General features: G+C 43.1%; 1 protein-coding gene across 1 annotated transcript in view; it reads right to left on the minus strand.

Annotated features, from left to right (window-relative positions):
* The window catches only part of Clstn2 (calsyntenin 2), a 578,116-nt gene that overhangs the window by 120,763 nt on the left and 429,681 nt on the right, over window positions 1–27,672 (minus strand). The window contains exons 3-5 of the mRNA XM_057766626.1: window positions 16,297–16,492; window positions 15,235–15,443; window positions 1,933–2,082 (exon numbers count right to left, since the gene is read on the minus strand). Of these exons, the coding sequence (XP_057622609.1) occupies window positions 1,933–2,082; window positions 15,235–15,443; window positions 16,297–16,492 (555 nt within the window). The remainder of the gene's footprint in view (window positions 1–1,932; window positions 2,083–15,234; window positions 15,444–16,296; window positions 16,493–27,672) is intronic.

Below are 27,672 nucleotides of genomic sequence, written 5' to 3' on the forward strand. Positions count from 1 at the left end.
CACAAATGAAGCTCCCCTGAGGGCCATTGCTCTGCCCTTTCCTGCACCAGGCTTTCACTCCCTTGATGGAGGAGGGTCATTTGTCTATCTGTTGTTTTCATTGGTTAATTAATAAAGAAACTACTTGGCCTTTGATAGGACAGAAAATTAGGTAGGCGGAGTAGACAGAACAGAATGCTGGGAGAAAGAAGCCATGTTCCCAAATATTGTTTATAAATATTCTTTTACATTTAAAGGGGGATATGATATAGATATGAATAATTTGCATTGGTATGGATTTTAAGGTCAGTTTTGTTATATGTATATGCATATTTCTAATCTTGATTAAGGTATTGTGATTGCGTAGTTCATTTAAAAATGTAATGTATAATTGGGAAATATAGATTGCTAATGGATAATCATCAATAATAATCAAGCTTATAGTCATGTTAGTTAGATTTTCTAGATGTGCATAGATATATTTTAGATAGGCATTATTCATATCTTTCAAAGACTGCAGAATATGACATTTTAAATATTTTTAATAACTTAGGGCTTTTCATGACAATGAGACACGTCTGCTCTTGGCAATACCAATCTACTTCAAGAGGACGATGGGCATCGAAGAGGCTCCTTATGGAGTTGGTTAGCCATTTGGGCAAGAAACTGCTCTTGCCTGGACTGCTGCATAAACTGGGCACAGAGAACCCTCAGAGAGAGGACTGCTGAACTTGCCTAAAGGTGAGATGATTCTTTGGGGTTCCTGATTCATGAAAGAGTCTGCGAGACATTCTGCAGGACACAGCAGAAAGTGACTGAACTGTCTTTGAAATTTCCTGCTTCATGGAAATGTCTGCTGAACACTATGGGCCTGAAGGCCGAAGACGGATGCCCCAATGGTACAGAGGAACTTTGGGTGACTGTCCAGGCAGCGAGATGTCTCTGTCATTTCTAGAGTTTTGGATTTCTTGTTTGCTTAGGTAATATTATATCCTTCTGGGGTCTTTGATGGAGTTGAAGAATGGATAGATAATTATAGTTTTCCTTAGTTATGATAAAAGATAAAATAGATATAAATATTGTAACTGTTACTCTTGCTTTATAACTGTTTTGTTATATGTAATGTTACTATGTTAAAGTCAAAGCCTTTCTTTTTTGTTTAAACAGAAAAAGGGGAAATGATGGAGGAGGGTCATTTGTCTATCTGTTGCTTTCATTGGTTAATTAATAAAGAAACTGCTTGGCCTTTGATAGGACAGAAAATTAGGTAGGCGGAGTAGACAGAACAGAATGCTGGGAGAAAGAAGCCGAGTCAGGCAGTTGCCATGATTCTCCACCCAACATAGACGCAGGTTAAGATCTTTCGTGGTAAGCCACACCTCGTAGGGGTACAAAGATTATTAAAAATGGGTTAATCAAGATGTGAGAGTTAGCCAATAAGAGGCTGGAACTAATGGGCCAGGCAGTGTTCAAAAGAATACAGTTTCCGTGTAATTATTCCAGGTAAAGCTAGCTGGGTGGCAGGACGCAGCCTGCTGCTCTGTACAACACTCTCTCACCCAGAGACCTGACCCCTTCTCTCCCACCCCTGCATGATTGGCACTGTGTCTAAGCACAAGGGCCATGTGGACATTCCCTAGGAGCAGAGCAGTGATGCAGAACTTGAAGCCCATCAGCTAGGCTCAATACTCTTGGTCATCAGACACTGGCAATCTCTCCCAAGCTCCAGAATGTAACAGATTTGAGTAAGGGAGAACTATGGTTAGAGCTGAGTTGATCTGACGTTCTCAACTGTGGAACGGGGCTTGAAGAGTTGCGAGAAGGCAAAAGCTACCACTTCTTGCTGGTAAACTTCCTTCAGCATATGCTGTGAGATTTGTGGACACGCCCAGCACCCTCTGTGCCCCAGGTCATATTGCCATCTCACAGCACAATTAATCAAAGCAGGCTCACCTTGCCAGCCAGGCTTGCACACTGGCTTCACGTCCACTTGTACCAGAGTGTCCTGAGCAGCAGGTTTCTGTCCACAGTCATAAGCGGTTACCAGGATCTCATACTGACGTTGTTTGTCAAAGCTTAGCTTCTCCGTGTTTCTGATGTTGCCTGAAGAACAGGGATACACACAATCATTTCCGGTCAAATGAAGCACTTATTTCAAACCCTTTTCCATCCCATCAACCTTTGGAGGGGAATGAAATGACCCCCCCCCCCAACTCTTTGTGAAAATAAAGGTCAAGCAAGAATGTGGGCTGCCACACATAGTCTCTGGGCTTCTAGAAGAGCACTGGCTGGAGCCAGCTCTCTATGCAATAAAAGAACTTCTAGAGAATTCCAAGCAGTACCTGGAATCCAACTGGCCTGAGCTCACAAGTAATGAGTTACCAGAAAGCCACCCCTGCAAGTGCACATGTGTGTCTCGGGTGCTGGGCTCAGAGTGCCCATCTTCCATGAAGTTTCTGGGAAAGAGACAGAATCCAGACAATGTCCTGGCACATAATTTTTAGCGTCTGGGCTCATCGCCAGGAATACTTACTGCCTCTTCTCACATTATTTTGCTACCAAATAGGAAATAAAATCAATAAGAAAATGTGTGACCTCTCTTCTGAAAGCTGCATAAAATAACAGATTTCTTGCCCCGAGGAAGGAGACATTTTTCTTCGCCAAGAGAGAACAAACAGTGTATTCACAGCTGTTTGTGTGTGTTTGCCTCAGAGGAATTTAATATTATGATCAGAAATAAATATTTGGTCATTAATGAGCGAAACTTAGGGTGGCTGGTCTTTTCGTTTGTTTTGTTGTTAGTTTGATTTTGATGGAATACTATTCTTATTCTAAAGAAAATATAAATAAATAAACTCAACACTTTCAAGTGTTTAGTGCTAAGACATGAACATCACCAACTTCTAGGAGTCATTTCCTTCCAATATTCATATTCTCTCTCTCTCTTTCAACTTTGATGCTAGCAGTGACAGCAAATATGAATGAACTCAGATGTTATCATCTCTTACGCAAACTAAAAATTTGAAAACAGAAGCAAAACAAATCAACAAACACAGAATGGCAGATTCTGATACTTATTTTATAATTCCCTAACACTAAAAGATATTTGTGTAAATAAGCTTTCTTCATTTCCACAGTTAAATATTATTCATCTGAATTGAGGGCATCTACTCACAAAAATTTCTTGGAAAATTGGCAAATCAAACTTTGCTCTGAAGACCAGAGAAGCTGGTTCATCAATCCAATCCAGTAGTGTATCACAGTGGGGAAGTGGAGGCTGGTCGGTGTCAGAGAGAATGCAAAGGCACCCAAGAAACTGGAGCCAAACTCCACCTTAGCTGTGTTCTCTCAGCTATTTCTGGAAACACAGCTGTATCTATTGATGTGGAACCATATTTTCAGAGTAAAAATGGGCTTGCTATGTTTCTGTCTTCCTGCCTGATGGGTAGAATTCCTTGTGCTTCCTTCAGATGTTAGTTTTAGTCTGAAGGCCTGCACAGGTCTGGAATGACTCCTAGGATGGGTAGCATTCCCTATAGCAGCATTTCTCTACTTACTGGTTGCAGCCTCTTTCCCAGGTGTCACCTAAGATCATCATAAAATATACATATTGGCATCACAATTCATAACAGTAGCAAATTACAGTTATGAAGTAGCAAAGAAAATAATTTTATGATTGGTGGTCACCAAACATGAGGAACTGTATTAAAGGGTCACAGTACAAAAAACAAAACAAAACAAAACAAAAAACTAAGAACCTCTGTCCTATGGACTCTGCAAACTGGTCTGTGGCTGTTCTCATCACAGGAAAGGATTCTGCAAAGTTCATTGCAAGAAATATTTCTGAAGCACCAGCCTGAATTCTGAACTGAAGTCTTAACTCTCTTTCTTCAGGGTGAAATGACTCTGGAAAGGTGGGCCACTTAAAAATGGGGGACTCAGGGTTGACAATCCATGTAGCAGTAAGCAGACAAAGCACTATTGATTGTAGCCAAAAAGAAAACACACAAACTGAATCTTTGGCTCAATTTGTTGCGGCTCTACTTCCAGAACAAGTCTTAATGAAACTGTCTGGGAGACTAATTTACTTTCCCCACCACCACCAACTCCGTGCATGTGTAAATGAGTTTCAAAGAAAAGAACTTGAAACATTAGGTCACAAATGAGAGTATAATAATACGGCTCACTGTTGCATAGGAGAAGGTTTCTTGAGGAGAAAACAATCATTTAAAACACATTGAAAGCTCAGAGAAATTCGCCATCTTTGTGTCTGTTGCAAATGTATCTTTTATTCCACCTTTGAGAGAGCTCCTACTTCCTGGCTGCTTGCTGGAGCTGGGCTACAACAAACTCAGGTAAGCTGTGGTCTTAGGTCTGCTTAAAGTCTAAATGAACTTGGAAGTTAACCAGTAATGGCCAATCAGAACTCACCTTGAATTAAAAAAAAAAAAATTAAACATTGAAGAGGGGGTCGAAATTAGCACACTGCTATTCACACTCTTGCAGGTGGAATTTAAGTTGTGGCTACCATTCTGGAAATGTGTTTTAAGATTATGATAGACTATGTGTACATGAGTGCGTGTGTGCGTGCGTGTGTGCGTGCGTGTGTGTGTGTGTGTGTGTGTATGACATTGCTCAGATATTTGCGGATGCAATTCCTCATCTAAAATTTGGGTCTAGGAAAATGATAAAAGACAACAAGCTGCAGATACACGTGTGATGCTATTCATCTAGGTGTTCTTTACACACCCAAAACTAGTCTGGTAGTTAAGAGCCAAAGAAAGTACGAGTCTATACATCATGGAATGCTGTTCAGGCAGGAAATACAGAGGATTTTTAAGGATAAGTAATATACAGATAATTTCATTTTAAGCGAAAAAGAAAGGGGGGAGCAAGGATAACCTGGCCTTATTTTATTTAAAAAATTTGCAGAAATATGGTAGACTATTAATCTGGTTATAGTGTATGTGTATTGTGTGTGTGTGTATGTGTGTGTATTTGTGTGTGTAGGTCAGAGGTCAATGGTAGTTCTCCATCTCATTTTTTTTTCTTAAAGTATCTCTCTGAGCCTGACACTGGCCTATTAGGTTAAACTGTCTAGTCAACAAGCCCCAGGGACTGTCCTGTCTCTATCTCCACCCCCGGTTTGAGGTTTCCAGGAATGTGTCATTGAACCTGGCTTTTACAGGGTGCTGGGAACAGAACTCAGGTATTCATGCCTGTGTGGCAAATGCTTTCTCACAGAACTGTCCCTTCAGCTCCCAGTACTGTTTATTTGTTTTTGGATGATGCATGACTTATTTCTGACTCTCATAATTTTGTATTTTCCAAATTTCCCACATGGATTATTATTTCTCTATTCTCTATTTACAGCTTACCTAAAGAATGTGCTGGGTTTGGGACACATCAGCTTCAATGTCCTCAGTGGCCTAGAATTCCTAAGAGCAACCTTTACCCGGGGAGATGCGCAGCTGAGATCACATGGAAACCAAACGACTGCGTACACATAGAAAACTCTGCCGAGGCTTGGGCGTCATTGTGCCATGGAAACCCTTAATGCTTCCTCCTCTCTCATTCCCTAATGTGGTATGGTGAGTGGCTGTGCCACATGTGCAAGCAAGTGCCTTGCTGCACAAATGCACTCAGATACTTAATTCCAAGCTTACTGATAAAGATTCCAGACAAAGGGGAGCTAGGTTTCAAGGACTCTCATGCCTGCTCCTCCCAGATGACGAATGAAAGGAGAGCCAGCTTTTGTGTGCTTCCCCTGGATGTATAAGTCACATCTGACAAACACTATATATTTAGGGCATTGTGCTGTCGGCCTTTTAGTCACAGTGACATGTATCTGATAGGAACAACCGAAAAGAGGAAAAGATAGATTTTGAATCATGGCTTCAGTTTTTAGCCCATGATCATCTGACTCCATTACTTTTAGGCACATGATGAGGCAAAATGCCACAGTCAAGAGCATTCAGTGGGCAAAGATGCTTGATTCTTAATGGTCAGGAAGCAGAGAAAGACAAGAGGCAGGCTAGGAACAAGATATACCCTGCAAAGGCACACTCCCAATGAGCCCCTTCTTTCAGGCAGACCCCACCTCTCAATTCCCACACCCTCCTGACAACACCACCAGAAGATTCATCTTCTGATGAGGTCAGAGTCCTCCTGATCCAACCATCTCTCTGTGACTGGGTTCATTAGTAGGAGATGAAGTCTTAATATAGAAACCCTTTGGGTGTCTCTTATGTCTATACTACAAGTGTACAGTGTGTCGGTTTGATATAACAACACACCTTGAAATGACTCCCATAGTCAAGACTTTAATATTTAATATAGGTACACCTCACAAAGGTGTCAGTGTGTATATGAGGATACTTGATATCTACACTCAGAAAAATTCAAATTATAATGCATATAATCCATAGCAGCTGTGGTCGTCATACTCTCATTAGGTCCCCAATACCGATTTCCCTTAGAGCCGAATGCTTGCACACGCTGACTGATGTCTCCCATTGTTCCCACTCGTAAGTCCCTAGGAAACACCACTCTACTCTCTAATACTGTGAGTTCAACTTTTCCTCTAGCTCCACATGTACATGAGATTATAAAATATTAGTTGTTCTCTCTTGCTGATTTCACCAAATATGATGCCCCTCATGCTATCCAACTTGTTGCAGATAAACCACTTTCTTTTTTTTAAAGGTTGAATAATTTCACAAAGTGCATGTCTGTATGTATCACTGTGTGCGTGCGTGCGTGTGTGTGCATCTCTTTCATTTTCTTTTCCATTTATCTGTCTACAAATACCTTAGGGTTTCATGTCTTGGCCACTGTAAATTATGTCGTAGTAAATCACAGGAGTGAATTATCCCCTCAAGAAAGCAACTTTATTTCCCAGGACCTGGAGTGTTAGATTATACAGTAATTCTATTTTTAGTTTTTGTTTTCTGTAATGAATGGCGGTATAAATTTGTTTCCCAACCAAAGGTATACAAGGTCTTCCTTTTCCTCAACCACCTTATATAGCATTCGTGATCTGAATCTCTTGGCTTTTTGATAAAGGTAATGATAACTGTTGAAGGGTGACATCTTATTGAGGTTTTAATTTGTGTTTCACTTATGGTTGATGACACTAAATATCTTTTCTCATACCTTCTGGGTATTTAGATGTTTTCTTTGTGAGGAAGTCTATGCAGGTGCTTGGCACTTGCTTCCCTAATGAGCTTTATGCATCTTGTATATGTTTTTGCACAATTCATTATTGTACATATAGCTTATGACTATTCTCTTTATCCTGTAGGCTGCTGTTTTGTTTTGTCTATTACTTTATTTACTGTAAAATTATTTTTAGTTAACTTGTTTTTTTCCTATTCTGTTGCCTATCCTCTTGGCTTGCAGAGAAGTTTTTGTTTTATCATAGAAAAATATTGAATTTTTTCAAATGCATTTTCTGTATCTATTCAGATGGTCATATATTTTTGTCCTGTATTTGTAATATGATATATTACATCATTTCATTTGTATGTGGTGAAACTTCCTTATATCCAAAAGAATAAGTTTTACTTGATCATGGTGTATGATTTTTTTAAATATGTTATTGAATTTAGTATGTGTTGTAGCTTAAATGTGAACTGTGCCCCGTGGATTCATGTGTTTAAACACTTAGTTCCTAACTGATGGATGCGATTTGGAAAGGTTGCAGAATCTTTAGGAGGCAGGGCCTCACTGGAAGAAGAGGGTCATTGGGAGTGAACCTTAAGGCTTTATAACCCAACTCCATTTCCTGTTAACCCCCTGTTTCATGAGTGACTGAAGCTCTGAAACTGTAAGCCAGCCCCAATTAAATGTTTGCCTTTATAAGAGTTGCCGTGGGCATGGTGTCGCTTCACAGCAATAGAACACTTACTAAGACAAACCCATGGGAGTATGCACCAAAATAAGTTCTTTCTCCCTTATGTTGCCTCTGTCAAGGTGTCTTGCCACAGTGGTGAGAAAGTGGCTAAGGCAGTTCGGTACTGGAAACTGGAACTTGCTGTGATTAACTTGACCATGTGGTTCTTAGGCTTTTGGTTTGAGGGAGGAATTTGAAACACTTTGGAATTCTGGGTTTTAAAATACCTTGAATATTATAAAATGAGCGTAATGGGACACTCTGCTGTGTGTGTGGGGAGCTAAAATACAATGCAGGCTTCTTTCTGCTGCCTCATGAGAAGTTATGTGAAGTTGAACTTAAAGACAACCTGTTTGGCAGAGGAAAGGTGTTCAAGCAAGCTTTGCAGTCTAGACTAGGAGAGTACCAACAAGGTAGCTGTAAAGAGCTGCTGAGGAGATCAACACCATTACAGAGCAGTTGCCAGACGTCTTCTCCACCAAGATGGGTTGTGCTTGAACTGTGAGTCAGAATTAACCCTTTCTCCTGTAAGTTGCTCTCATCAGAACATTTGATCACAGCAGGAAAAGTCATCCAGGCCTCATGCTACTTATATTGTTGAGGATTATTTTTGTTTCTATACTCCTTGTGATCCCAGTGTCTACTTTTCCTTTATTATACTATCCTTATCTGAGCTTGTATAGAGGCAATATTAGCCTAATGGGTTTTTGATCCTACTGCACGTACTGGCTTTGTGGGAGCCTAGGCAGTTTGGATGCTCACCTTACTAGACCTGGATGGAGGTGGGTGGTCCTTGAACTTCCCACAGGGCAGGGAACCCGGATTACTCTTAGGGATGATGAGGGAGGGGGAATTGATGGGGGAGGGGGAGGGAAATGGGAGGTGGTGGCGGGGAGAAGGCAGAAATCTTTAATAAATAAATAAATAAATAAGTAAAAAAGAATAGGTTGGGAGATACTTTCTCCTCTTTAACTTTGTAAGGAGAGTTCGAGAATGATTGGCTCTAGTTGTTAGATGACTGTGAAACTCTAAAGTTCTAGACTTATTGTGGGTAGAAAAAACACATTTTTAAATTACTGTTAATCTTGTTACACATTTCACTTACCCAGGCTATATGCTCCTAAGAATGAATCTATTTCTTCTAGGTTATTCAGTTGGTTGGTGTGTAATCATTTTTAGCAATTATTTTTTACATTCTTTGTATTTCTGCGATATTTATTTTCGCATTTCCTTTTTCATCTCTCTGGTATAGCTAAATGTTTGTCAGTTTTATATTTGCAAAATACCCTTCACTGATTTATTTTCTACTGTTTGTCTAGTTTTTGTTTCGTTTATTTCTGTTCTGATCATGGTTAATTGACCCTTATGCTAATTTTGGACTTTCTTTGTTCTTTTTATATTTTCATGAGGTATAATATCAAGTTATTTAAATTTTTGGTCTTTTTCAAACCTGATTCTTATCACCATCAATCGCCTTCTTAGAACTGCTTTTCAGCAGCTTCAGTTTGGGTGTGTTATACTTCCTCTCTTGTCTAGCTCCAGATGCTCTTCGGCTTCTCTTTTGGTAACTTCCGCCATCCACTGGTTCGTCTGGTGAATGTTTCATGATTTTCACCTATGTGTGAATTTTCATCTTTTGCTTTCCTCCTGCTATTATTCTCTAGTTCCACACAGTTGTGCTTAGAAAATATGTGTGATTTTATTCTTAAATTTAAGGCTGGTTTTGGACTCCAAAATTATTGATCCTGAATATATCTCCTCTGTGCTTTGTTTTCTGCTGCCTTTAAGGAATTGTGTATTTTGGGCTTTAAAGTATAATTTAAGTGTAATGCTCTCCTATTGATTTTCTGTCTAGATGATATGTCCATTTCTAAAAGTGGGTACTAAAGACTCCCACTATTATTGTATTATTGCCTCCTTTTTCTTTTAGCTCTGTGAGCATTTGTGTCATATATTTAGATGCTTTGATGCTGTATGCATGTGTTTTTTTTAAACAATTGTTTTAGTCTATTGATAAATTGACTTTATCATTAGATATTGTCCCCTTTGTTTCTTGATACAGTCTTTCACTCAAAGACTATGTTTTAATCATTTAAGCACTCTGTGAATTTTGATTGGTGAATTTAGCCCATTTACATTTAAAGTAATTATTGGTATATCAGGACTTAATATTGCTATTTTAAATTACTTTCCAGTTGTTTCTAGACCTAGATCTTGATTCTGTTCATCTCCTCCTTTGCTTTTTTTGTGACTTGATGCTTTTCTATAGTAATTTATTTTTATTGCTTTCCCTTTTGTGCACTGATAAAGATTTGTTTTGTGGTTACCGTGAGGCTTGCATGAAATGTCTTATAGTTATACTGGTCTTTCTAAAGCTGACAGTAGCTTAACTTCAGTGAAAGCTCTGTATCACCTCTCTTCAAATGTGTGTTTTGGATGTCGCAGTTTATCTGCTTTTGTATTTATTGGCATATTATCTTAGCTGCACTCATTCCTGATATTTTTGCCTTTAAAATATACTTGTAAACAATTTACCTACTATCAGAATATTGTAAATTTGATATGTACTTACTGGTACCAAAGACTTTCATGTTTTGATATTATTAAATGGTCTAGTCTTGCTTCATCTCAAGGAGTGACTTATCATTTCTTGTAAGATGAGTCTAGTGATAATGAACTGTCTTTATTCTTGCTCACCTTGGAAAGTCATCTCTCTTGTTTTTGAAGGGTGGCTTTGCCAGGTAAAGCATTCTTTGTTGGCAGAGGTTTTGTTATTGTTGTTTTATCTCTTTCAATATATTACTTTATTCTCCCCCAGACTGTAAGTATTTTTAAGACTTTAAATTATTTTCTTTTACTTTTATCTCAGTGTATGTTTTGCCTGCATGTACCACGTGCATGTTTGTTGCCTATAGAGGCCAGAAGAGGGCATCAGTTCCCCTGGAACTGAAATTACATGTGGGTGGTAGGGACGACTCTTGCAGTCTTCAGTGTTGCCTGTGCATTTAAAGAAATGGCCATCTTTTCTAGACTTTTAGGAATGGTCTCAGCAATGAAATGCCTTCACTGTGTGGGTTGAGGAGAAACAGTGGGACCATGCATAGTATTCAGAAGGTAGTTCCACGGGTGAAAGGAAGAGCATGTTGTCTTGGCTCAGAAATTTGGGGTTTGCAACATCCTTAACATGTGACCCTTAGTGCAGCAAGGAATATGGTGGCAAAGGGCATCTTGATATCCTCACAAGAACCTGACACAGCAGATTTTGAGACCATTGTTGAGCATCTAACTGGATGCAAGAATGTACACGGTGACCAGGATGGGGCAGGGCCAACTGTGGATATATGAATAGTGTGTGTTTACAAGCATAGGGCTGGTAATGTGTACATATAAAGACTGGCTTTGTGTACCCATTTGGTTCATGGGAGCCAGCTACAGAGATTAGGCCACTTTTCTATATACAGCAACAATAGGGCTTGAATTGCTAGTACGAATGCAGGTAAATGCAGGAACTAGCTATGAATGCACACACAGTGTTGGTGAAAGTGATGGAGTGCTGCAGCTGGGGTTGGTTGTGCACATCTGTGTAGCTACAAGGGTTGATTGTGAGCACAAGAGCCAGACAGTATCAAGGACAGAGTTAGTGGCCCCATAGACACCTATAGACAGAGGCATCAGAGCTTACAATACACATATTTACGGCTAGGGGACCAGACGTAGGAGTGAACATGACCATAGGGTTTCATGATGAGAGTTAGAGCTGTCAGAAAGGCATGTGACTAACTGAGATGGCTGCAGGTGCATGCTTAGCTGAGGGACCCTGATAACAGGAGTTGAGGCTAGCTGCCCGTGGGCACATGGCCAACAGTAGTAACAAGTACATACGCCATGGTCAGCCTACGCTTGCAGTGAGTACACAGGTCATTTGTTTGTGAGTCACTGGATGCACTGGGGTCCGGTTGGGTGCCCCTGGAGGATGAATCCTCAAGAGAGGAAGAAGAGGAGTAGTGGCTCAAACACCTGGAGGCTGAAAAAGTGGAAAACGATGGGTTCCTTATTCCTTAGTGGTAAAAGAGGTGGGGTCTATTTCTTCTGTGCTTTTGTTGGATTCCTATGTGGTGGGTGGTGCTGTGATCCACCAGGCTGAACACTGCAGGGTGCACGGTAATGAAAGCTACAGGGGCTGCGCAGAAGTGACCAAGAGGATGGTGGAGGTGCCCAGTGAAGGCTGCCGGTGTTCTCTCCAGAGCAGGCCACTGGAGACTGTGGCGATTTCTGCTACACAGCTGATACTGAGAGCCCTGACTATCTAATTTGTTTCCAGATGTTGCCCTCTATCTCAGTCATATTGGCCCCAGTGATCTGGGTGGGAATGAGGCTGAGGTAAGTCATGTGGGAACTGTTCTGGAAGTCTGGGGAAGCTGGCTGTTCAGCATGCTCTACCTTTTTACTGTGAGAGGAATTTGCAAGTGAAGGAATTCCTGTGCCGGCCATTGCTAATCTGGGGGATGGGATAATGCTGGTAAAATGACACTGGTGTTATTACCCAATTTTTGAGAAGGTATTCTCAATATTTCTTTTATTGTCTTGTGATTTCTTAATTCAGTTTCAAGTTGTCCTAGACTAGCTTCTTTCGTTTGTGCATGGCTGTGAACTTGTTCTTTGTTTGGGAGGGGAAAAGAAACCCGGGACTCCCTTCCTTGCCTCTTGCTGATCTTACCCTACCCTGCGTTTATGAACCTAAACTCCTACACCTGTTCCTTTCTATTATCATCGAGGAAGAGGTTTGTAGTGGGAAACCCCAAGAGCCAACAGTATGACAATGTATTAGGGAAGTCTCCCTGCCTTAGGGCTCAATTTCTCCACTTGTCTAATAAAAATAGGGATCCAGGTTCTGCTTATCCCAGAGAGGCTGGCCTAGAGCTAGCAGATGGAGCCTGTATACCACAGGATATAGATCTAGAACTTTTCAAGACGGTGGCAAAAACTTAATAGTTGTATGATCGTCATCTCAGTCCAGATTTCATGGGGAGTAACTAAACTGCAATCACAGGAACAAATATCTAATGACCATGGACAGCAGCAGGTCTCAGCACTGCATACGCAGTGAGGAGTCTCAGCACCCCCAACCACAGCTGCAGAACCCCACAATGAGTTTGGAAATGATACTGCCAAGGAGGTCAGGGGGTTACAGGTGAAAGAGGTTGGGTGCGTAGGTACAGGAGATCATTCAGACACCATCTGGTGTCTTTCACCCTTCTGGCTGCTGTATCTCACCGCCCTCCACCCCACCCATAGGCAAAGAGCCTGGCAAGTTGAAGAACCAGTAACATCTACTTTAGCTGTGGGATGAAGATTGTGGAGAACCTCGTGGCCAAGGAAGGGGCCTGAGACTCAGCAGCAGTTTCCCTGACATGCTCATATGCAAAGAACTTCAAGAAGCTAAGAAGGTCACCATGGACGTGATGGTGAAGAGCCCACTGGGAAGCTCATGAGAATGGGAGCTGTCTAGGTCCTGTCTTCATTACTTGAGAGCAGCTTTTGTAAGCTTCTCAGTTGGGAGCCCACATACCCTAGGAGTGCCAACTCTCCTTGCCATTTTACATTGTAAACCAAAATTGGAGGCCGAGGCCTGGCAAAAGCCCATTACTCACTTTTAATGAGACAGCCAGGGAAAGAAATTGGCATATGTTAGCAAAATGGCTCATCGAGGTGAGTAATTATCCTCATGACTGGGGCAGTTTACCTTCAGATGAAAGAATGTGCATCTCATCCTTCCTTGGGAGCTCTTGAGAGCCAGGACCAGGAGGCCCAGCGGAGCTTGACCACTAATCACAGATGTCGCCACTCGGCTGTCTTGCTATTTACTATGCTTATCATGTGCCAAATTCCAAAGCTTCTGTGGGAACAGACTGTCACATGATGACGGGAGAATAGAAACCTAGAGCGTGTTATGGGTACAGGCCAGTCTTTTACAAGGCTTGGCTTGCTGGAGGGAGTGGTTCTGGAAGTTACTACAAACAGAACTTATCTTCACTCTAGTATTCCTATCTTCTTTTTCCTGTGCACCATTCTCCTGCCTTGCACAATGAGCATTTAATGATGTCCAGATGTGGAGCTCCTAGTCCCATGTCTTTTAGCCTTCTGTCATTACAGTCAGGTAGGTCATCTAGTAAGTTCCTTGAAAGTGGGGATGAAGGTGTTCCCTTCCTCTATGGACTTTGGTATTGTTCTTGGGATGCAGATTACACTACAGAGCAAGCTGCCTTCAGGTCTCAATACCATGAAGCATTTCAGAAGACCCAGGAACACATGGCTAATTTGTTTCCCCCTGCAGATGCTGATGAGTGAGATTCTCAAGTCTAATTTACAGTTTCACTCCAGGTCCCAGCATGCTTTATACATAATTCCACTCTTCATGCCCCCTTGATTCTCTTTCGTTTTTCCTCCCTTGTTGCTTGATGAGCTCCATGAGGGTGGACCTGCCTATCTTGAGTTCTGTTCTAGCTCCATTCTGAGCCCATCATGAAACCTATCACTTGACTACAGAATAATGCAGGTCTTGTAAATTTTGCATCCTTCTGTGCTACTTAAAGGATAACTGAAAGAAAGTGGGGATAATATATAGATACCCATGCAATTCACACTACATCTGAGCTATGCACTCGAGAAATAGTATCATTTCATTACAATCAAGTTATAGTCCAAGTGGATCGAGTTGATTGGACCTCTGGCTGTGTGTATGCTATAATAAGATTCATATTAATGGTGATGGGAAATATCCAAATGGTTTTATGGAACCATTTTCAGTGCAATTCAAGCTGGGAGGAAGGCTCTGCTATGGTTGAAATTCTCAAAGGGGAGGTTGGCAAGAATTTTAAAAATTCCTTAGTAAAGTTATGGTTGGGAGCTGGTTTTAAATTCCCAATTCTGTTAGTATCGTTTTGCCTGGATGCAGAAAGCAGGTTGTTGTGGTGGTGACTGGGGGAGTTGGGACTCATGTTATAACTGATAATATTGAAAGGGACCCAGATGTGGCCAAGGTGATGATGAGGCTCACACCTGGAAAATAATTAAATAACTCTTCCAGAAACCATATTCATTTTGTATAGAAATATGTATGATTATGAGTTCTCCAGACATATTCATTGAGTTTCTGGGATTTCCTGGAAGTAGTTTAGACTTAGCAAGGTTCTAATCATAAATGAGCCAACATCAAGAGCATAATTGGGTCATGATGCCTAGATAAAAGGTTTCAAGGGAGGTACCACTGTCAAGTACCTGTGAGGCCTCTCTTGACCTCAAGAGTGAAGACAGTAAGTTTGTTTTCCTGACTGTACTGGAATCTTCCCCAGGACACTCACCGTTTCTGTCAATGGCAAAAGGCACATCTGTTGTGACAATTTCATAGTTGCAAATCTGGCTGTACTGGGGAGAGCAGTCCTCATCAATGGCTTCCACCTGCAGGATGCTGTCATAGATCTTGCCCTCTGTGACGATGGCCTTGTAGGCTGGCTCTTTGAAGGTGGGAGCAAACTCATTGACATCCTTCACCTGGATGTGGACCACAGCCCTGGAGCACAAATCAGAAAGGAGAAATGATGGTAAAGAAGGAATCACACCATGTGTCGTGGGACATTGATCCAACCCAATGTCATGTGACTGCAGAGGCCTCAAGGCTCTCAATTGGGGCAGTGGGTGCATGAGTGCCTCTGTCTTCCCTCCCTCTGGGAACCAACCATCTACCTGATCTCGCCTTGATGCTGAGCAACTCTGCCCTAGAGGATCCTCCCCATCCGTTATCATTCCCCATTGCCTACTTCGGGCTACATATCCCCTCGCCATCTTATCCCTTTTCCCCATTCCCTTCATGTATTCATGCAACCCCCCACTCAGTAAGGAGTCAAACAGCTCTTCCATTATGCTATGCCCTGAGTAAAACTCCACATGGAGAGAGCAGAGTTGAATCATGGTGAGACATATGTGACAGAGAGAAATGAAGAGCTTCGCAGAAATGGAAGCTTTAGACTGGCTATGAGCCGAGGGCTGGGCTTAGGGAGTGATTCCTGGTGGATCAATGCTTTCACTTGGTCTTGGACATGGCCTTGGAGTCTCTTCCAGAGAAGAAAAGCAGGTAGAACATTCCCAGGATAGAAACCAGCTGTGCAGATGCTCTGGGGGCACTCAGCATCACCTCGGCCACATTTGGGTCTTTTTCTAATATGACCGGTTATAACACCAGCCCCCTCCTCCACCACCAATCACCAGCTCCTAGTCAAAGTGATGCTAATGGAACTGGGAGTTTTAGACCACCTTCTAGCCATACCTTTGGTGTGACCCCCTAGATGGATGTATTTAAAGAACAGTTTATAAACAGAATAAATGGAGGTGGGTAGTCCAGGGCGGAAGGGGGAGATGGAGCTCACTTGTGTGACTTCTTCCAGGCTGCCTCCTGGGGCCCCACACCACAGTCATAGGCCTGGATGATGAACGTGTACTCCTTCTGTAGCTCACAGTCGATGGGACTCTTGGCACGGAGCCGGCCTTCTCCAGATGTCTTATTGAGAACCACAGCCTCAAAGGGCAGCTCCTGCCCGTGGATCTTGAATGCACAGATTTCCCCTGCAGAAGAGAGTATAGTGAGGATGAGTGTTGGTAATCTCCAGGCTGAAGACAGCACCTCTGCTGGGCCAGATTCACAAGCTTCAAACTTCTACCTAATTTCTTCCATACACTCAGAATCCTCTCGACTCGATCTCTAGAGATCAGCCTTACATGTTCATTTCATCAAAAAAAGAAAAATGGAAGTGTTACATGCATGGGAATGTCACCCAGCAGGTGCTTGTGTCGTCTTTGTATGAGGAGTGATTTTTCCCAGTTTCTAGCCTCCCTGGAAGATTTTTCCCTTGCTTTGTGCCCAGTCTGGGATTAAGCAACTTGCTAACAGTTGAAAGACAAAGGAACGTTGATAGAAAGAATCGGAGGCCAGAGATGTGCCTAGTCTATTGTCTTGTGGCAACACCTTCAATGCTTGAAAGTATGTTCCGTGGGGTGGCAGCGTTGGTGACGAGAAGATGCTTAGGAACAGGGTCCTAGGTCCTGCCAGACCTGTGCCAGAGCCTTCATTCATCTTAAGCATGAGCATTGCTTTTCTGGGTCCTTCACTCTGGTTTACACACAGCATATTGCTGCAGCTGAATCCCTCTCTTCCCCCCTCCAGCCTCCATTATGTCTCTCTACCCCCTCTCACAGTGGGGGTTGGCAATTTTCTCTTTTGAAACAGTGGGAGTGAGTCTCTGTGAGTCCAAGATTCCCCATGGAGCTTGAACAGCTAACTTCTTAAAGAGCAGACATGTTGTGAAATTAATGCATTTTGCCCCTTCAGCTGGGTTGATGTTTATTATAACTGTTTCTTGGCATTAAAATTATAAGATCACAAGAATCTCCTTTTCCCCCCTCTGTGAATATTTATTTCTTGAACTCTGACTATAAAGCAGGCCCTGTAGTAAATGTTTTGAGATGTGCTGAAAATTTGAAACATGTCCTCTTATGGTATTGAGAGCACTTGCAGACGTCAGGGAATGGTGCCCAGCTATCCACAAGCCACTTGACGGCACATAGGGGTATGCTAGCACTTGAGATGGGTAGGGAAGCCCAACTGAAGGCTACTAAAGTATGGAACCAATATATATGGGTTCAAATTTCCAGTGTGCTATGTACAAATGACAGGTTTAAGACAAGTGACAGTGCTTCCTTGAGTTTTAGGTATGTCATCAGTAAGGTGGTTCAGGGGATGGTGTCAGGGAGAAGGACATCTATTCTGAGATGCCTCACCTTTGGTCTGGCATTGCTTCAGGTATACGCCTGGACCAGGGAGAGGCACGTGAACTGCCTGGGATGTGCCTAGGAGAATTTGCTTTCAGGGTGGCAGAGGCACTGGCTTGTCTCACTCTAGCCCAGACCCTGTCCAGCTGTTGAGAGGCGTTGACAGTTCGAGGCAAAGGAATAATGTAATTGATTGTACGCCTGCTTTGGACAATGACCTTTGTATCAAGGCAATCTTATTTGACCTTCATGACAAACTGACAAGGCAACTGTTCTATACAAATTTATACAAATCATGATTGTCCTGTTGTTGAGCCTGGGTCCTACTATTTAGTCCAGGATGGTCTGGAACTCACAATCCTCCTACCCTAGCCTCATAAATGTGAGATTACAGGCCTTATGACTCAAACTTATATGAATTACAAAAAGAAGTAGGAGGAGGGAGAAGAGGAGGAAGGAGAAAAGATGGAGGAGGAGAAGAGAAGGAGGAAGGAGAAGAGGAGGAGGAGAATAGGAGGAGGGAGAGGAGGAGAAAGAAGAGGAAGATAATGAGGTTACTTGCTCAATGTCACTAGGTAAACTTGGGCATTAAACGCAGGTATGGCTGACTTGTAAACCCACATGTGTTCTCCTATACCATTCCATCTCCAAAGAATACTAAGATGTCTAAAGAGCCCCCCAGGGATGCCTCTGGGAATGATTCATATTCTAATCCAAGTATGGCTGAGCTGAGTCCTGCATTTTCAGGACTGCAGCATGCCCTGATCTCTTTCTAACAATGTTTTCTAAGATGTTCAATCAATACCAATCTTACCCGTGGGCTTCTGCTTTTCTTATTATTTCTTTGATCTTCAATTTCATTATGAACATTCCACTTTCACTACCTCCCTTCCTGGTTATTTCTCAAATAAAGATATACAGTAATTGGTAGAATGGGTTGTGGGGCAGGTTCTAACAGGAACATAGGTTTCCATTAACGGCTGCTGTCCAAGGTTCACTGGGCACCTCAGCATGGCCCATTCTGACAAGGGTAACTCTGTAGCCTTTAGGGCAGAAGAACAGATTTTATCTGATCCTTGAGTTTAATTCCTGCTCTGGATTAGCTTGTGTGCCATGTGATTCTATCCCAAGATCAGGACCTCTGTGACAATGTTACCAATGTTCTCAAACTTTGTGGAGCATTCTCTGGAGTGCCCAACCACCATCATGATTATAAGGCTAATCAGACCATTTCATTCTGAAGAGCCAACCTAGACCTAAAATAGATGAGGGTAATTTTCTGCTGGGAACATCTGATCACAACCAAAGTAGTTCACAAGACTCAGCAATCCTTAAGAAGCAAAAAGGGAGGGGGAGGGAAAGGACACAGAGGAGACCCAGGAGAAGTAAACTTTTGGGTCATGCATTTCCATCTTGCTTAGTTCAGTGTAATTCAGTGACATTAGCATTTTGGAGGACCAACTGTTATAATTTGGATATGAAGTGGCCCCACCCTGCCAAGACTCATTCATTGCAGGCCTGATTCCCCATGCAGCAGTGATCAGAGGTGTGGTAATAACCTGGTGGAGGGAGACAATCCACTGATGAGTTCATCACTGAATGGGCTATTAAAAGCCGGAATCAAGCTGCATACATAGGTCAGCGGGAGCCTTCCCTTTTTCCTCCTGTGCTTTGTGGCTGTCATAAAAACAGCTTTGTTCTACCTGGTGCCCCCACTGTGATTCTCAGTCTCACCTCAGACCTAAGGCAATAGGGCTAAGGGCCCACACAGCCTCACCTGGGGCCCAGAGCAACAGCGCCAAAGGTCCATGCATTGAAGCCTCTGACACAATAAACCACAGCAAACCATTTCTTTTTCAGGTATTTTGTTAAAGTGGCAGAAAGCTGGTGATCGTATCAAATAACCCCTTGTACTACACTTGAAACACAAAGGACTTGGGTACCTTAAGACATCAGGTGTTATCAAGGAGCCCTTGGGTTGGAGAAGACCCCACTACAAATGGGACCAGCTCAGGGATGTCTTAGTGTTCACCAATGCAGGCTGAAAGAGAATTTGGTCCCTTTTGGACATAACTTAGAACTCATATCACATTAATTCTCAAGCCTCTTTACTGGATGCGCATGCTCCAGTTGCACAAACATTTTCTTGATAGAGAATCCATCCATTCATGCAGTAAATATTTATCAGGAACTAAGGGCCAGGCCTCAGTGAAGCAGTGATGAACACAGCCCCAGATACAGTCCACACACTGCTACTTGCAGTCCAGGAAAATGAGCAGTCAGATAGCCACATCTCTAGATGAGGAACAGGGAGTAAGTACCACATGCGGCTGGAGGAGAGATGCAGAGTTCAGACCTGGCGGGACATGCAGGGCATGCTCGCCTAAGCATGTGAAGGCCGTGCAGAGAATGCAGGAGGAGAAAGAGGAGACACAAATCTACTGGAACGACATCTTGTCTCAGACAGAGGGACAATATGCCTTGGGGACCTTCACCCAATAGGAAGGGGCAGGGGAGTCCAACACTCTGGCGTCCAGTATAGAAACTATTGTAGGACCAGCTTCCTGGGTGTGTGATGTGGGAGCACATAGGGTTCTGAGGTCAGAAAGGCACGGGGCTCCAGTTAAATGTTTGTGTTTGAAGCTGATGCTGCTGAGGCCAGGGAGACAGTTCCGGGATTAAGAGGGTTTGTTCTGCTGTCATAAGGATCTGTGTTTGAATCCCTAGCATCCAGGTAAAAAGACAGGTATATCTATTCATACCTGTTACACAGCACTGAGGAGTGGAGACAGATTCTGAGAGCTCTGGTCCTTTGAGATACCCTGTCTCAAGGTAATGGCAGAGAATGATAGAGAAACTCTGTGTCCTGCCCTGGCCTCCATGTGCTCAAACACAGGCACAGGCGGTACATGGACCACGCACACAGACACCATGCACACAAACTGGTGCTAGTTAGTAGAGAAAAGGTTTTTCATTTTTCTATAGTTAGGGCTATATCAATTAGAAAAATTACCACAAATTGAATGAAAGAAAGAAAAAGTTAAGAGAAAGATCCAGGGTGGAGTTTTGGCCTAAAGATGCTTGTACTGACTCTCAGCATCAATACCTAATATACTGGGTCACCTTGGTCTAGAGTTTGTTACTAATAAAGATTTTCTGTAGGAGGATGAAGCACTTAAAAACAAATCAGACTAAATGATCTCCGGATAAAAACATCACTATCAAAATCTTGCTTTCCAACATGCTTTCTCCCCCACCTCTCTCTCTCTCTCTCTCTCTCTCTCTCTCTCTCTCTCTCTCTCTCTCTCTGTGTGTGTGTGTGTGTGTATGGTGGGTGGAGCCGGTGTGGCAGAAACAGTGTGTGACACACACAGGTTAGCATCAGGTTGGCAGTCAGCTGAGATCACTGAGCCTCTGGGTGCCAGCCCCTTCCCACAGTCGCTGAAGGTAAATGAACTCAGCTTCATCACAAACACCCTTGCTGTTCCTGACCAGAAGGAACAGCCATAGTTCCGAGGTAGGATGTGGTGGCTCTTACCCCTCAAGCTTCTGTCTGTGGTGCACTGTTGCCTTCTCTTCAATAGGAAGGCACTCCCCAGACTCAGCAGAAATTGGTATCGCTGTCTCTCTGGCTCTGTCAGAAGTTTCTGAGAAAAATGTCTTTAAATTGATTTTATTTTTTTTAAAATTTATCTATCTTATGCATGTGACTCTTTCGCCTGCATGCACGTATGCCTAATACCCAAAGAACTCAAAAGAGAGCATCTGATCCCGAAACAGGAATTACAGATGATTGTGAGCTGTCATGTGAGCATGGGGGATCGAATTTGGTCCTCTGAAAAAATGAGTGTGCTAAACTGCTGAGCCATCTCTCCGGTCCTCTAAACTGCTTTTCAAAGAATATTTTTGAAAGCACAACTCTTACACTTGAACAAAGGTTTGTGTGGACTCCATCTTCCAGATGAGGAAACTGAGTCTGGGAGAGGCCAGAGGACTCCTCTGAGGTCACTTTGACAATGAGGAATGAAATGTACATGTGTGCATTTAGTCCCAGACCCATCAGTCCATGCATGGCACTCGTTACCCTGTCACTGGGAGGCTCCAACACAGAGCTTCTCTAGGGCAGTCTGGTGAGATTCCAAGGCTCTTTGTAGGGTACCGCAAGGGCATGGTGGCATCCTCTTACAACTAAGATGCTATCTGGCTTTTCACTAGGCTGAGTTTTGTGCTGCTGATGTAAAAGCAATGCAAATAAAGACATGGGAGACTGAGTAGTACCTGGCTACCTTTTCACGTAGCATCCTCACAGTTAAAAAATGAAATTAATAACAGCAGAGAAGTATTCTAGTTCCTCAGTAAACAGTATCAATTTTATTGAATTTGTTCGTTTAAACCCTCGGGTTCATACTTTATTCTTGGTCCTGTTGTTTTGAGACAGGGTCTCATCATACTGCCCAGGCTAAGCTAATGTGTGATTCTCCTGCCTTCTGAGTTCTGGCATTGCAAGCATATACCAGCACATGACTTCATGTCCTTTGGTGTTGTGTGTGACGAAACTGGAAGTACGGTTGCGTCCCTGGCACAGCAGGTGTGATGTCTGAAAAGGGGTGAGGAAGGGAAGTTGCGAGCTCAGCAGGGACTTTCCAGAGGTCTTTTTTCACTTGAAGGGATGGTAGACAGACACACAGCGTTCATGAAATGGAAGTGTTTGTTGGCGTTGTTAAAATTTGAGCTGTTGGTTTTGGAAAACTTGTGTCTGCCGTAGTTAGCTTAAGAATTGTGGGCAGTGATAACCGATGTGACCTTGTGGTACCTCATAATGAAAGGCTTCCAGTTTTGAAAGATTCCCATTTAACAGGATATATGATGTCTATGAATGACCAATGCAGAATATCACGAGGTTATACATGGTAAAAATTCAAAGTACAGACCAATGACTTTTTGTTGTTTGTTTTGTTTTGTTTGTTTTTCAAGACAGGACTTCTCTGTCTAACATCCCTGGCTGTCCTGGAACTTGCTCTGTAGACAAGGCTGGCCTCTAACTTAGAGATCCCCCTGCTTCTGCCTCCTGAGTTCTGGTATTAAAGGTATGCACCCTGTCGCCCAGCTCAGATCTATGGCTTTTAATGTAACAGTGTGCACTGGGCTGAGTGACTGGGTTTCTCTAATTTCTTATTAGAAACCCAACCCTCAGAATAATCACTTTAGAAGGGGATGTCTTTGGGAGTGAATTGCTCCGGTTGTGTCTTCAGGTCTTGTGTAAGATTCTGGGGGGAACATCTGCAAGCTCATCACTGGCTTTGTCCTTAGTACCAGGACTTGCTTTTATGGATTAACTCCAGAGAGACTTCCTGCCTCTTCTGCTATGGAGACTCACAGTGAGAAGGTGCCACTTAGGAAGAAACAGTCCCTCAGAAGACAGCAAGTCTTCCAGCGTTTTGATCTTATTAGACTTACCAACCTCCATAGCTGTGAGAAATAAATTTACACTGTTTTTAAAATTCCAGTCTGTGGTATTTTGTTGTAGCATCCTGAAGGGACAATGATACCTTGTATAATAAGTACATCAATTTACTTTCACTTACTATGTTTGTCTCTTAAGAAACTACAAAAGGACTTCAGATGTATGTAAACAAGAATATTTAAAAAGATTATTAAAGTACTTCCCCCTTCCTTGCTGCATAATTCACTTTTCTAATTGTCATATTTTCTTCACCTACTCCAGCTGAAAGAACCTAACAATGTACACGGAAGGCAGTACCAGACTGAAGGCTCTAGAAACTTCTATTGATCTAGACATTAGATTGCAAAAACGTTGGCAAGGCTTTTTATTATAAATTTGCTTTGGAAAATATATTTATCAAATCTTGTTATTTATGGCAATCTGCAATGAGTTTATTATTGCTGTTTTACATGAATGACTGCACATTTGAAAGTGTCTCAGGTTTAGTTTCTAATTAAATAAATATTGATGAATGACCCACATAAGGAAAAGTGCTTGAGGGCACTTACTAGTGTTTGAGAACATAAAGAGGTCATGAGAACAAAATTCCTGGGAACTGCTGTTCTTCCCATTTCCCAGATGTGGCTGTCACATAGTTCGTGGGGTCATAGCCTGCTCCTGGTGTGCAACAATGACCCCACGCACTGCAGAGAATTCACAGACTTTGTTCGCCTCTCACATGTGGGTCCCTGCAGAAGTGTCCAGGCAGAATTTTATATCTATACAGTAAAGTGCTGGGGTAAAGAAACATCATTCTGCTTCCTGTAAATCGAGGGCCAGCCAGGCTGGGTTGAAGCCTTAGCTCAGTGGCTGATTGCTTTTGTGGCCCTGCACGCATCACTTTCTCTCTGCTTGCTTCCTCATCTCTAACATGAGGTCCCAATTAGCGGTAGTGACCTCTCAGGGTTATTGGAGGGTTAAGTGACATGATATATGCAAAACATTTCATGTCTGACCCGGAGGAAGTGTCACTGCTTTCTGTGACCTCTGTCATTATATTAAACAAAACGTGGCCGGGCGGTGGTGGCGCACGCCTTTAATCCCAGCACTCGGGAGGCAGAGGCAGGCGGATCTCTGTGAGTTCGAGACCAGCCTGGTCTACAGAGCTAGTTCCAGGACAGGCTCCACAGCCACAGAGAAACCCTGTCTCGAAAAACCAAAAAAAAAAAAAAAAAAAAAAAAAAAAACGTACAGCCTTCCGGTGAAGTCCCTCTTTCTGCTTGAAAAACCAAAGAGAGTGAATGGGCAGCTCATTTAGCCATCAGAAATAATTCCAGTGTATGCCGTACATGTCATCAAAACAATCTTTCAAGGGAAAGCATCTTGCATGAATTGGCTGTAACTCATCCTTCCCCCTCCCCTGCCCAAATGTCACCAGCCAGGGACAGTACCTTGGAAGTTACATGGCATCAGTACTGTGCTACAGGGGAGGGGGAGCTCGGAGTAAAGTTGGAAAGGATTTGTTTGGCTATTTTTGCTTATCAGAGTGACTGGGGTTTGTTAACAGCCTTTTTGGATACAGTTAGGGTAACTGAATATGTTATCTTGAGCAGACCCAACCATTCCTGCATCTCCCAGAACCATCCCATCCTAGTGGCTGCACCGTCCCTTCAGAAACCACAGCACACACTCGATGAGAGTCGTAGAGCAAACATCTGTCCAGGGCGAGACTTGCGGTACAGGGAAAGATGGGTCTTGGGACCCTCCTCCTCCGGACTGGGGAGGTGCCCCTAGAGTTGGACAGCCGGCTGTCAGCTACACACCCCGTCCTCCCTAGCACCCACTTGGCACTCAGTTGGCGCTGACTGCACAGTCCGAGGGTTGAGCGCAGGCTTTCGAGTATACGTTTACAGTCACTGTGAGAATAATACAACGGGAAAGGACAGATGCTAATTACATGCTGGATAATCATGCTCAGAATATCAAGTTAGAGCTGAACTTAGGAATAAGCCTATATTCAAACAAATTGTCTTGAAGCCCTCCTTCTTCAGATTAAAAATTTACGATCACCCAAGGAGTAGAAAGTTAAAAGGGAAGCTGTGTGGGGTTGTCACTGTGGGTGCCTCCTCCCAGGTTGGGGAGAGGGGAGGGAGTTGTTTAGACACGCCGGGCACTGGGTCCTTTCTCTGCTCTCCCTTGCTCTACGACCTTGAGTGTTTCCTAGGTTACTCTTCCTTAAAAATGAGAGTACCAATCTTGCCTAATCTTTAAAGTCCCACGAGGCTGAGGCTACAATGCCACACTCAGTGTGCAACTGAGGAAGTATGAAGGTCACTCGGCTTTTTAGTACAATTACAGAAAATTCTGCCTTCTGGCCTGCAGGCACTTAGATTAGATGCACATTGTCACCTTGCCTCAATTCCCAGGAGAAGCCTGAACAGAACAGGTGGTTGGTTGCCACAGATTATAGCTCTCTTTCTGCTTAGAACTAAGCAAAGCAAAAATATATCCTCTGATTTGAAAAGACATTTTCCTAAAGTTTTGTGCTGAGATCGAAGCCACACCCTCTTTGTTCTCTCTCTGTTTTTTGAGGGGGAAGCATCACATAGCACAGCTACACATTTCAGAGAAACTGAAGACAGGGCATTTTCCCTCCTTAGCAGCGTCTGTTGAATAAGTAAAGGATGCAACAGCTTCTATGTATTCTGGAGACATGGAAAGGTCCCACAGCTCAGACGGCCATTATTAGATCAAGTCACACCTGAGCGGAGGTTGAGTGATCATTTGGTCTGCCTCGCGCCCAGTGATTCTGCAGTTGAAGAACTTCCAGTGCATAATCTTACGAGAAACCATTCCCAGGTAAAAAGAACACAGCCTGACAGGAACGAGTGGTAATGATTCCTAGAGATCATGGCTGCTCACATCTGTTGGGTGTTCACTGTGGGGCAGGGCCTTAGGAACATGGTGGGAACAGCCTCCATTTCTGTGTGTTGACCTGCCTGGCTGGAGATAAGAGGCTTGGAAGAAATTGAAGTCTTAGTCTATCCCTGTAGACAGAAGAGGCAGATAGGCAGGCAAGGTTTCCCTGCAGTGCCTACAGCCAAAGAAAGCATCAGCACTTTGTGTGTGTGTGTGTGTGTGTGTGCATGTGTACTCTAGGATCACAGGTGAGAAGGAGTTCATCTCATCTCAAATATGTCCGGACGTGGTTGCCTTATGTCACGGAACTACCTTAGAGGATGCTGCGGCTGAAGAAAAGGAGCTTTGTGGACACAGAATCCTGCCCTGTGGTCCCAGGCATGTCTCTATAACATGCTTCAGGGTTTCTATTCCAAGGCATTGCAGGTATGCCTTGAGGCAGGTAAGCCTAGTCTCAAACTCTGACTTGTCATTTTTAGACCCTCAGAAGCAGTCCTCCTCACCTTCATTTCCCACCTGTGTAAGGGAAATAAAACTGCTTTCCGCCTGTCAAACACCAGATTATAATTAAGACTCTTGCTGTCTTTTAAGCTACGAACTAGCGAGTAATGGCAGGACCTGGGCTCAGTGCTTTGTGGGAATCTAATTTAATCCCCAAGGCAGTTGTCACTTTCTGGCTTCAGGAAGGCAGCAGAAGGCGACAACAAAACAGACACAGGCCCTTCTCCAGTTTCACCGCATGCTCTTAGCGGCATCGTGCGTGCACTGCTTTTGGCTGCCTCTCTGGGATCTGGAGGGCGTACCAGTCCAGCCAGGTGTCACGGAGCACAGACAACAGACAGAACCACAAAATCACACGGAATGGGATAGTGACTAGGTTTGCAATGGTTGCATTCTTGATATCTGCCAAAAGATTTTAAAACCTAATAAGTATCTCAAAAAAGAAGTGTAGCCGGGCGGTGGTGGCTCACGCCTTTAATCCCAGCACTCGGGAGGCAGAGGCAGGCGGATCTCTGTGAGTTCGAGACCAGCCTGGTCTACAAGAGCTAGTTCCAGGACAGGCTCCAAAACCACAGAGAAACCCTGTCTCGAAAAACCAAAAAAAAAAAAAAAAAAAAAAAAAAAAAAAAAAAAAAGTGTAGTCTCAGGGCCCAATCACAAAATTGGGAAAATCATTTTTCCACTGTCAAGCCAGAATGGATCATGTTGAGTAAGGTGGGGAGTCTTGCTGTAAGAGATTCCATTTGTGCATAGCACATGGTCAATAGCTAAGCTAGACTTAAGCCAAGACTGTGGTTAGAGTCTGTCTATTTCAACTCTCCCTTGCCATTTAGGAAAATGAATAGCAGATGCCTAGGTACGTTGGAGGGTGAGAAGTTACATGCAAATATAAAGGTCCATAATTATATTTTGGATTTTTCTCATACCCTCTTGGGTAACGTCTTTCTCCCATGGGAGGGAGTCTTAGCAGCTGCAAGAGGCTCCTAGAGCCCTGGACTCTGATCTTCCTCTCCAGGGGCTGACAACTGGGTTTTCGAAACAGAAGCTAAACGTAAAACAAGATCACTGATCATGAGAGGTGTCTAGGGCCAGTGGGCACCCGTGAGATCTCAAG

Source organism: Chionomys nivalis, chromosome 4 (genome assembly GCF_950005125.1).
Source record: "Chionomys nivalis chromosome 4, mChiNiv1.1, whole genome shotgun sequence".
Taxonomy (NCBI): Eukaryota; Metazoa; Chordata; class Mammalia; order Rodentia; family Cricetidae; genus Chionomys; species Chionomys nivalis.